The sequence below is a fragment of the Tachysurus fulvidraco genome, chromosome 12, assembly GCF_022655615.1.
Source record: "Tachysurus fulvidraco isolate hzauxx_2018 chromosome 12, HZAU_PFXX_2.0, whole genome shotgun sequence".
Classification (NCBI taxonomy): Eukaryota; Metazoa; Chordata; class Actinopteri; order Siluriformes; family Bagridae; genus Tachysurus; species Tachysurus fulvidraco.
Genome location: NC_062529.1, coordinates 11,854,655 through 11,866,520, shown reverse-complemented (window position 1 = coordinate 11,866,520; position 11,866 = coordinate 11,854,655). Strand labels below are relative to the sequence as shown.

The following is an 11,866-nucleotide window of genomic DNA, read 5'->3' as shown; positions in this document are numbered from 1 at the left end:
ATAAACTGTGGACTACCCACAGAGGTTAAAACAAACTTGCAGTTGATTTAGCATTCTCAGAAAGCCAAGCCCTCTAAAATACAATATATACTTAGGGCCGAACACCGCTTTGAATCCGTCCTGCAGAACCCGCCAAGCCTCACATGCCTGCGCTCAAACCGACCAGTCTCTCAGCTACTTGATAATCTGTGTCTGTGTTCATTTCCGATGTAACTGGAAGATGTCCAGATAACATTCCACAAGAAGAAAAAGCTCAACGAACATGTGGCAAAATGTTTGGGTGGAACTAGTGTAAATGTATCGAGGTAGTAGCTTTAGCACCATGTCTGCCATTAGGCAACTAAATTTAAAGCTAATTGCTATGATAGATGAAAGTGACCCATCCCCCAGCCCAGTTGCCCTATAGACATAACTGCGAACATTTTCAAGCTGTCATTATCACCAAAATTGTAATTACAAGGTTTTGGTCACTTCGATGGGAGTTTTGTGGGCAGGACACCCACAAACTTGGCATTTCTGTGGCTGCGTATGTAGTATATTTATAATGCATTTCTGCCTTGGGAAGAATCAACTTATAAATCAGGGAGAATGTGCTGTTGCAAGAATTTTTTTCAATTTGAATCAAAGATGTTCAGTAATATATAATGACCCATAATTTATCAGGGCTTCATTCCAATGTGAACATTACATACTGTAGGCACACATTTTTTTGTGAGGTTGAAAGAACATTGTTTGTAATTTGATTCTTTAGAGCGATTGTCACTATTTTTGTGACAGCAGTGATGTGGCTAAGTAATATCTGTAATCTGTAATCTGTGTGCATGATAAAACATTAAGGTTATGATTTACTTACTACAATACCTTCAGTTAGCAAATCTAAATTCAGTGACACTGAAACATGACAAATATCTTTTCAAGCCAGCAGTTTTATTAAAAAAGTTCTGCTCATTGGATTGCTAAACATTTTTCCTCTGCCATGCTCTTTCTACCATTTTCCTTCTAACCGAGTCACATTTTTATATTTAAAGTAGTGTTCCATTGTTTTTTTTTTCTGTAATGCAGATTACAGGATGCTTTTAGCTAAGCAACAAATTTTTTTTTAATTATAATTTTTTCACAGTGGCAAAATCTTTGTAAGTCTGTAATGCCGAAATGGGTTTTTAAACTTGTCAGTCTTTATCTCTATCATTCCAGCTCATTTTTCATCACATCAGTTAGATAATGTGTAGTAATTCCCTTGCGTCACTGTAAACAATTTAAACACAATTTAAGATGTGAGGATCCACAAAGTGCTTTGTCAGTAATTGTCTGCAGTTATGTGAACACATAATTACAACGACGCTTCTCAGTAAGCTTGTGTTAGAAAACAAGGTGAGTGTACAGTCTGGTATGACACTGTAAATTTGAATGCTTACATAATTCTCATAGCCATGAGAACTGCACGGGATTCTTTGTGGATCAGGCAGAATAGACAGGATATAATGGCTTTGTTCAAGAGAGTGTGAGGACATTTTTATGACACTCAAGTGTTAGTCAGCCACTTATTAAATTAGCTCATAGGGCTCGGTGTTGTTACTATGGCACAACCAGGAGTGTCCTTATAAATTGTCAGAAGTCAATGAGATGTCCAGCACATGCATGCTTGGCAAAGGAGAAAAGACCATAATGGGGTACCACAGAAGTTTAAAAAAGTAGTGAAAGAGGAAAGAAAATGTTATATTTTTAGTTCAAAATTACAACGTTGGAACAGTTGCCCTGCTCAAGCCCAGTGGCTCAGGACAGGAATGGCATGATGGGAGTGCAAACAGTGCCAAACTCCACCTTTGCTCCCCCTCCTTTTCTCCCTTTTCTGGCCTTTTCATGGCACTCCTCCCAGCTCAGAATGTTAAAACACCAGCCTGGGATCCTCCTCAGACCATTCCAGCTCTTCCCTCAGTCAGTGCTCACATCACAGCAGTGATGAGAGCCGATCTGAAGCCGCACTGTGTGGTGAACCACGTTCATTTGTTGCAAGGAAGAAAAGAGGAAGCTCGCGGTGGCCCAACTTCTTCAGAGCTGAATTATGTACAATCTCCACAATACAGTTCCTTTAACAGTGAATGCGGCTCCTGCCTGGGCAGAGGAATTTCATGTTAACAGGGTGGAGAAAAACCCACAATTCAGATGAGATCTTCATCTGTAGCCATTTCTGCAACACTTGCATGCAATTGTCCTGTGTCTGCACATGCTCAGTGCAAATGAAGAAAAATTCTTATGAGAACTGCAAGGATGTTTAAAACTGTTCTTTTTTCCAGCCATAACACCCACCTAAAGAGGAGAGTCTAACCACTCATAGTTCTCATGCTTCTTTTTAAGCAAGCCTGTAGATATTTTCTCCTCTAGCTGAAAATCCTGTGGTCGTTGAAGCAATGAGTGGGAGTTAAATGATTTTTCGCATGCTTTTTACTGCTTACACCAGTTTAATGCTTAAGCTGTGTTCATGCACCGGCTTTGTGAAAATCACAGTTATGAATTTAGTCATTTACTTTTTTAAAAGCAAAACACAGAGCTAGAACTTCTGACAGTTCACTCGGTATAGAATCTTCTCACACTTGATCTTCAGGGAAGGCAGTAAACAACATACACACAGTCTGCAAAATATCAGGTGATTGTAAATGACAAAGCAATACAAATTTTCCCCAAATATTCACAACCATGCATACATCTGTCCAAGCTGGGTTGTTTTAATGATTATCCAGCATGTTTCATCCTGGTTTTAAAGCCACACAATGAATTAGATAATGTCTACATTTCTTTGTTCTTCCTTAATAAAAATAAACAGGGACAGAAAAGGGGCACATTAAGAAGTTATGAGCTGAGAAATGCAAATTAATTATGTCTTAAATATCTGTTGCTTCAGGCATTTATGATTCTTTAGTAGATGATTTATGATATTTGTACTAAGGAAAAAAGTGAAGAAAAAATTGACTTTAAAGGAAAGGAAGAAAGTAGACTTTTTAGAGCTATTGGAAGTTTGCAAGCGAACGGAGAAATGGTTGTCAACAGAGATAGCAGTTAAATCCCAAGACTGGCTGCAAGTAGTAAGTTAAACTATAGGTCTTAATTAAGTACAGCCATAAAAGTATATTTTAAGACCACTGCTTCTAGTCTTAATAGACTGACCTGTTTTGAAATCCTAATATATAATTTTTAGTTTTATAGGAATCATTATAGCTGCATTTATGCTTCTACAGATGAGGATACCATGGGTTCGTACATCTATTTAGGAGAAATAAATTGTGCTGTGTAGCAGGTATTCCAAAAGAGGGTTTTTTAGGGAGGGGAAGAGGATGGTGGGGGATGGCTCCTTGAGGACTTGAGATGGCGAGTCTCAGGATTGGTGGATGGCTTTGCTTGGCATGGCCCCCTGCCAAGCCCTTATGTCTTTATATACAGTTAACAGGAGACCATCCAGTCCCGAGTGTGTTTCTGTCTTCACCCCCCTTTTACTATCTATCTCTTCTACTGCTTTTCTCTTCTCTTAAGCTGCTCACCTCATCTGCTGTCCTTCATCTGTATTTGCATACTCCTCAGCTTCCTTCTCCACAAGAACAATCCTCAAAAATCTCCAAACGCTTTCCTCCTTTTTGAAGCAGCTAAAAGATATTAGAACAAATTTAGAAGAAACACATCTCCAGTTGTTGATAGTGCTGCTGTGTGAGAGAAAAACCATGGCACAGCAGATGTTTCTTCTGTCGGTGGTGTCCATGTGGCTTTTGGCTGGGTACTTCATAGCTGAAGCAACATACTACAACCACCCCCTGTACAACCGCCATTTGTACAATTACCGCCACCGCATATTCAACCACCATGCAAGCATGGACAATCTACTGCCTCCAGAGGTACCAGCAGAGGTGGAGGTACCAAAACCTCGCACCTTTCATGGGATCATGTTCGACGCCGGCAGCTCTGGCACCCGCATCCACATATTTAAGTTTATTCAGAAGGACCCAGGTGAGTTCTTATTCTCTCCATTCCCTTGCATCTCTGCTAGTAAGTCCATACAGAACATCTGAACCTAGTAGCAGGTAAGAACCTTTCAGTATCGTGCAGTGGCTCCATCGCTCCAGTCCATCGACACCTCCATTTTTAGGACAATATTAAAGCATGAACTCAGAATGAGCCTGTGTAGTCCTGCCTTGTAAACTCAGTTGACTCCCCTCTCTCTCTCTCTCTCTCTCTCTCTCTCTCTCTCTCTCTCTCTCTCTCTCTCTCTCTCTCTCTCTCTCTCTCTGTTTCAATCTTTTGCTTACTCTCTCCTGCACTCGCAAGCCTCGCACTTTCTCTCTTCAGTGTCTGAGTTTGCTTCGGGATTATTCACTGTGAGGTGCTAAGGCAAATAGAAACATTTGTGTGGGAAGAGAAAGAGAGCTTTGCAGGCGGAGAATGTATGTGTGTGTGTGTGTGTGTGTGTGTGTGAGAGAGAGAGAGAGAGAGAGAGAGAGACAGAGCAAGTTTGCAAGTACAATTTTGCAGTTTTGAGTTTTTCAGCAATGGTAGTAGTCATTTTTAAAAATGTTCTTCACGTTGAGACATAGCATCACCCACAATGATGTAAACTTTGAATCCGAAGGAACTGGTAATTTGTCTGTCTGGAAAAAACTTTGTGGTCACTATTTTATAGTTACAATAGCCTTTTGCAAAGTACACAGTGGCCAAAAGTCTAAGCACAAGCACAATTGGTTTATATGAGTTGAAGTCAATTGATTCATCTGTCTTCTGTCTTCTGACAGCTGGGCTGCCGGTGCTTGACAATGAAATGTATAATGCAGTGAAGCCTGGACTGTCAGCATATGGAGAAAATCCTGAAGAGGTAATCCTATATCATTATTTTTATTGTATTTTCTCGTCTATTACTAATAGACCTCACTTTTTCCATCACAGTTTTAACTTAAATTCCACCTGATTCCAGACGATTTTTTTGTGTTGTTTCCATTGATGGATCACTTGATGAGAAGATGGTCATTACTGGAATTTGGATTCCACCAAAGTATAGATTCATGCTGTGACAGAACAGTTATTTTAATAGTGAAATATTCTTTTCCAACCAGAATGCAACAGGCTGATTTGCCTCATGCCAGTAATAATACTTCTTCCCCCTATTTCAATACTTCCATATATCTTTATATGTTTATATATTTGCAGCTATTAGAATTTTTTGTCATTTGCTTCATGGTCAGTGTACAGTATTTACCTTAGTGAAATTGTATGTTTCAGGGTGGAGAGACCATTAGACAGCTGCTGAAAGTGGCTAAAAAGACAATCCCCAAGGACGAATGGTGGCAGACGCCTGTATTATTGAAAGCCACTGCTGGCCTGCGGCTGATGCCCAAAGAGAAAGCTCAAGCTCTGTTGGATGAGGTGAAGCTCTCTTTTTCACTGTCTTGAGTTTTTTCCCTCATCGCTCCTCTCCTTAAACAGTTTGGTGGAGAAACCAACTATTCCGCCAAAGACAGGGAGATGTTAACCACATTGTGTGTGTGATGGAGAGAAAAAGAGAGAAAAAAGGACTAGAAGTTGCTATTGCATAAAAACAGCTGTTTTGAGGCTGTCTGGAACATTGGGCTAAACTGGCTTTTGAATTATTTTACCAACACAGCAACCACAGACACGGTTTAAATTGCCTTAGTTACAGACAATTTCAATTGATTCAGTGCATTTCCTGCAGAAAAAAGGATTTGGCATGAGGTTTAGATTTTTTGTTTTCATTCTTATACACCGTTAATGTCAATAAACTGCAATAGTTTAATATTACATTTCTTTTGTACAGCAGTTATATTGTGTTACATTTTTCCTCAAATTCAATTCTTATGATTGCAGGTAAAACAAGTACTTGACGAATCTCCTTTCTATGTACCAAGCAACAGTGTCAGCATCATGAATGGCACAAATGAAGGTATTAAAGCTTCATTTTTCACTGATTTTACCATTTAGGCATTATTTTCTTATAACTTCCTCCAACATAATGAAAGCCACTTCATGGCCATATTCTTTGCTGTTGAAATTTTTTTGAATTTCCTTTTATCCTCCCTCATGTATTGTTAAATCATTTTTATTTATTTAGCTTTACACATTTTTTGTTATTGCAAGCTCAGATGTACAAGTCATTACCTGCTTTTATGAGTCGTGAGTAATATCACATCTCAGACATGTCTGAGTACCTGGGCTGAACCCTGATGGCCAAGAAATCAGGACACTCTATGAAATAACATTTGACCTTAATGCAGAAACATGCAGTGCATGTACTTAAAATCTGTCTGAGCTATCTGGCAGAGCTTAAAACCACTAATAGCAGGTGGCAAAGTTATGGCAATGACTCAGTGGTGGCCCCGTATCCCAAAGTAGGGCGTAGGCTGCCAGAATACAGAAATCATACCTTGGTAACTTCAAATCCAAAGTAATAAACTGTTACTGCTTTCTCAAAATGTATTCTTACTGTATAGGATTATTTGCAGCAGTTCATAATATAAAAAATGTTCTTGTATAATATTCATGTTTAAAGCTGATTCTTGTTTAGTATAATAAATGTGGTGAAACTATTGGTGCTGATCAAGTGTTATCTGCCCTGATTACTGATTAAACAGCAACAGTATATATTGTGATCTCATGGATTGTTTCTTTTGCTTTACAGGAGTGCTGGCTTGGGTCACAGTGAATTTCCTGACAGGTTGAGTATTGCTCATGTTTTGCTAAAAGTGGTGTCAGTGGTGTATAACTGGTGGTCTGTGGTCAATGTGGAGTCTCACTGAATTTTTTAGAGTGATAAAATTATGGAGTCTCCTTTAAGCTGCATTGTCCATGACTCAGCTTCTACAATCTGCCTCTGACAACCACAGTTCTTACTTTGGGGAGAACTTCCATAGAACAGGAGTGATTTACATAAAAAGGCCCATAAACCTTTACTTATTATCACCTAACTATTTCTAATATGTCTTTATTGTCTGCCTTACACACAGTGAGCTCTTGTGTTGTTGCATTAGTCTTAAGTGAATAATATTAAAGGTCACTATAAACTCTACCTCTGCCTTTAATCTGCAATTTAAAATTGTAAGTTTTATAGAATTTTCTCATACTTTTGTGTTATAGGTCACTTGTATGCCAATACCAGAAGAACTGTAGGAATATTGGATCTGGGTGGAGGTTCAACCCAAATCACATTTCTCCCAAAATCAAAGGTATATGTATATACATGATCAGCAGATTTTGTCAGATATATTATCTATCTATCTATCTATCTATCTATCTATCTATCTATCTATCTATCTATCTATCTATCTATCTATCTATCTATCTATCTATCTATCTATCTATCTATCTATCTATCTATCTATCTATCTATCGAACCTCATATTTATTTTTCTTTCTGCTGCAGAAAACAGTGCAGAATGCTCCTCATGATTACATTGCACATATGGACATTTTCAACACCACCTACGAGCTTTACACCCACAGGTATTTTACCAGATCAAAACTTGTTCCATATTGTACTCATACAATAATTATAATTGCAAAATTCATCTCTATACCTAACTTTTTCCCTTATGTAGTTACCTGGGAAATGGACTTTTTGTATCCCGACTAGCAACTCTTGGTGCACTTGGAGCAGATGGTAACGGTTCATGATGTTCTTTTAAAAAATTGACACATGTATATTTAAACATTGATCTTTGTGGTTTCTGCTGATGGTTAAAATACTCTACCAACCTTTGTATCCACCAGGTCTTGACTACAAGGTTTTCACAAGTTCTTGCCTACCTAAGAAGTTCAAAGACGATTGGACCTTTGGTGGGATCACCTACAAAGTCAGTGGAATTCCAGATGGTAAGAGCTTAACAAGCAACCTATTCTACACCCACCCCCCCCCACCCCATTTTCCACGACAGAACAAAATAATCAATGTCAATCCCAGTCTCAGAAATGATAATATAATTATTCAATTCCAAAAATGTTCTTGATATGAGTAACCCATTACACAAGGCTTGAGCAAACTGAGTTTAAGACATTAATTTGACAGTACTTTAGAGAGGGTGTAATTGTGTAATTGTGGAGGCAAACATCATATTCAGGGTTTTGCCAGTTCCATGTAATTGTCCACCTCTCAGCATTTGAACAATAATAATACTGCAAACATTGTAGTTAAGTGAAGAGAAAATTGTTAGTTTAGTCCTCAAATGATATAACACTCCTTTACCACACTCATGTAGCCAAAAGATACTGGTTAGTTCACGTGTTTGGTATTTTCCATTTTACATAGCTTGCAGCTTTACCATGACCACTCCCAATTTTGTACTATGAAATCACTAACAAACTTGACTTCTGCTCTAAGTGTAGACTCTGTCAGCATATTGTTTCCGCTCAACCGGCCCATATTTCTGCTTAATTATGTAGTGTGGCTATTTTTAGCTTCTGAACTAAAATCTAAGATCATACTGTAAAGTAATGTGCATTTAACAATATTAAATGTACCTATTGAACGGTCTGAAAAAAAAAGTGCATTACATCTCTGGATCTTGCCTCAACAGGTTATGCAGGATATAAACTGTGCTACCATGAAATGATGCGTGTGGTGAAAGGGATCATACACCAGCCCTATGAAGTCAAAGGAAACAGTGTCTTCTATGCCTTCTCTTATTACTATGACAGGGCTGTGGAATCTGGCCTTATCGGTAATAGACTGCTAATTTTGTTTATTTAGTCTAAAGTATTAATGGTCAGAATTGTAGGAGATTTTCTCTAGCTGATTTGTTCCTTTTCTGTCTCTCTAATAGATGGCTCCAGAGGCGGTGCTGTGGAGGTCAGAGATTTCAAGAAGAAAGCCAAGGAAGGTAAGGCGCCAGCCTTTGGAAGTTTACCTTCCCTCCCAGGCACAGTCAGGTCAAAGCCTTACCGTACACACTGTACAAATATAAACTCTCAGTGCTTATTTGCATTTGAGACTCCCGACAATCGCACAACCTTCACAAAATGACAGCCTCACCACCACATAAACACACCCTGTCCCGCTCCCACACAAATACCTGACCCTGTGTGTTCTACTACCTCTGTATCTACCCAGCCCACTAACCTGGCACATTTTAGTGCCCTCCAAATAATGGCCTAGCTATCGTAATGCACATACTACAGCAAACAGTGGCATGTTGACTATTGCATGATGGTCAACCTTCCAAAGAACTGCCTGACGCTTGAGATGCTTGATTTATAGCATTTGGCTTATTACCCAGATTCTGTCAAATAATAAATATCACTGAAGTGCCAGATTTACCTTCAGTGTAGATGAGTAGGGCATTTTATGTAAGGCTTTTATTTGTGTAGTGAGAACACCGTTACGTTGTCTTGAGCTACTTTTGGCATGTGATGGTCTCCTCCTTCTCCTCTTCTTTGACTGTCATGCACTAGTTGCAAGATGCATAACAAGAAGAGCTGTGACTTAATGATGTGCCTCATACACTTGGCAACCTGTCACAACTTGGCTCTTGTGGCTTGCCACCTCTTTATAACATGCGCAACCTAAGCAATGAAACAATCCATTTGACACCTCAGCTCGAGAAAAATGGTCAACATTGTATGTGCCGCTATTTCACGGTATTGTGGCAGACAGGCAAACATGACTTACATTAATATTTTGGTGTGTTGTGTAATTCTTCCCAATCACTTACGCTGAATGAAGGATGTGGAGTTTTCTAAAAGTTGTTTCTAGCATTTTTGTTTTCTATGATTAATCAATTGCCAAATAGTTTATTTAATAAAGATTGATTAGAATATAAAACCTATCCTTTTTTTAATCTTTTAAGTTTGCAACAAGATGACTAAATACCGTCCCATCAGCCCTTACTTGTGCATGGACATGACCTACATCACTGTCCTTCTGAAAGAGGGATTTGGCTTTAAGGACAACACTGTTCTGCAGGTGAGCATTTCACTGCTGGGTGTTTATGAATACACAGTGGCTTTCTTACTGTATACAAATGCCAAATTAGAGGGTAATTTAAGTGTAGTGGTGAGTTGGCAGAAATGGATAAAGCATATTTCTGTTTCTGATTTATGAATGCCAGTACAATATAGCAGTTTAATGATAATCTTTACGTCTTTTGTCTGTTTATCTCCGACAGCTTGCTAAAAAGGTGAACAATGTTGAAACAAGCTGGGCTTTAGGAGCCACTTTTGATTACCTTCACAACCTGAACATTCACTAAAGCCTGTAGACTTTTTGGTGCCACTGGGTGAGTAAACATAGGGTCGGAGTGAGGAACCTCGCCTACGCCTCACTCTCCTCACCGAGTTACAAGCAGCCCTGCACTGTAGCCACGCTCATCTCCCTCCCTTCCAAACAGCCAAAGTTCTTTCCGCAACCAAATGACCTGTATTTCTGTAAAAATGGCCAGGCCAACCTCATATTCCTACTGTATGCTTAACCCAGGATTGGTTTATTTTTGTAACTTGGGCGTTTACATTTTTTTTCCTACTTTCGTCTCACCTGAGGCGCTGCCTGTCTATTTTGGCAGTCTTTGAGTTTGTGATGGGTAGTGAGATTTAATACAACCATTCACAGCTTTTTAAGGACCTCGCCTTGTGCTGTGTGCAGAAATATTGTGGTAGGGTGGGAGGGTGTATAATTTTATTATGGAAATTATTTAGAAATCCTAGTAAGTTCAGTTTCTGGTAATCATGTATTTACACACACAAAAAAACTTTTTAATGATAGTGAAGTAAAAAATTCTAAAGCCTCTCACAACACAATTTAGTTGAAGCAGTTTATTTACTGATGTTGATGCTTGTGGATTTTTGGTGGAAAACAGGTGGAGATGAATACAAGAGTAAATCATCTCATCACTGAATTGGGTCAAGTGCATGAATGCTGTTGTATGAAGTTATGTACGTGTGTATTTATGTATGTCTGTTTGTATGTTGAGAAGCTTAACCTTTAATGTTGGACTGGAATGTCTAGTGCTTCAGCAGAATTCATGCAGATATTTTGGACGTACCTACAACCTCGAGATTTGTACTGATTTGTCTACTCATATGAACTCAGGACTCTACCTAAATTACCCAGTCTATCTGTCTAGTTATGTTAGAACACTGTTTGCATTAGCCACATTACAGGTACCCTGGCATAGAACATCAAAATCTCTGTGGGATCATCTAAAAAACAACAAGAAAAGGCTTTTGGCTCAATGCATTTAATATGCAAAGTATCATTTGTGAATTATTGTATAAATATTTATTACATAGATATAGTTACCTAAATGCACAACAGTGCATAATTCAACATTGTTACTTTATTTGTATGTATTCTGTTCATACTTTAACATGCCTACATGTATATACACAATACACACAATTGTATATATCAATGAACTATCAATAAGATTATTATTCATCATTTTGTGTGTTAAAGAAATAAATGATGTGATAATGTGCACAAGTTCTATGAAAAATGTTAATGACTAGCCTTATATTCACTGACAAATACAGCTATAAATATGCTTCCAACTGTTTTGGTCATTGTTGATTATGTACCATGTGAATAAAAAATAAATAAACATTGTATAAGACTCCTAAACTTGAAATCTTGTAGCTTCATGACGTGGTATATTTGTAGATTGTTCTTTAAAAAATGGACTGTTGAGATTCTCGTTCTGTTGAGAATCAGCTGATAGAGTGAAACGTCTTCCTACTGACTGATGTATAAAGAGTACCTCAAGGCTGCATTCTCACTCCACTTAAAATGTTTTCAGTGAATCTACAATCGCTTTTCTTATTCAGAAAAATATGGGGTTTTCTGAGCCACACAGACAAACAGTTTACAACTATGCAAACACCAACAGCA

The 11,866-nt window shown here is 38.3% G+C and overlaps 1 protein-coding gene across 1 annotated transcript; it reads left to right on the top strand.

The window, feature by feature from the left end:
* Positions 1-1,151: 1,151 nt before the first annotated feature.
* entpd5a (ectonucleoside triphosphate diphosphohydrolase 5a) lies at positions 1,152-11,462 on the top strand. Its single transcript, XM_027172051.2, has 13 exons — positions 1,152-3,993; positions 4,773-4,852; positions 5,257-5,400; positions 5,860-5,935; positions 6,671-6,706; positions 7,126-7,214; positions 7,412-7,491; positions 7,587-7,648; positions 7,759-7,860; positions 8,562-8,705; positions 8,808-8,864; positions 9,831-9,946; positions 10,149-11,462. Exons 1-13 carry the CDS (start codon positions 3,711-3,713, stop codon positions 10,230-10,232), a joined length of 1,353 nt encoding a protein of 450 aa, XP_027027852.1. The 5' UTR covers positions 1,152-3,710; the 3' UTR covers positions 10,233-11,462.
* Positions 11,463-11,866: the final 404 nt, after the last annotated feature.

Bases quoted from the DNA above. Each gene is read 5' to 3' on its own strand.
- entpd5a (XM_027172051.2), top strand. From the start codon at position 3,711: ATGGCACAGCAGATGTTTCTTCTGTCGGTGGTGTCCATGTGGCTTTTG. The intron at 6,707-7,125 runs GTTGAGTATTGC...TTTGTGTTATAG, and splicing joins CACAGTGAATTTCCTGACAG to GTCACTTGTATGCCAATACC. The intron at 8,706-8,807 runs GTAATAGACTGC...TCTCTCTAATAG, and splicing joins TGTGGAATCTGGCCTTATCG to ATGGCTCCAGAGGCGGTGCT.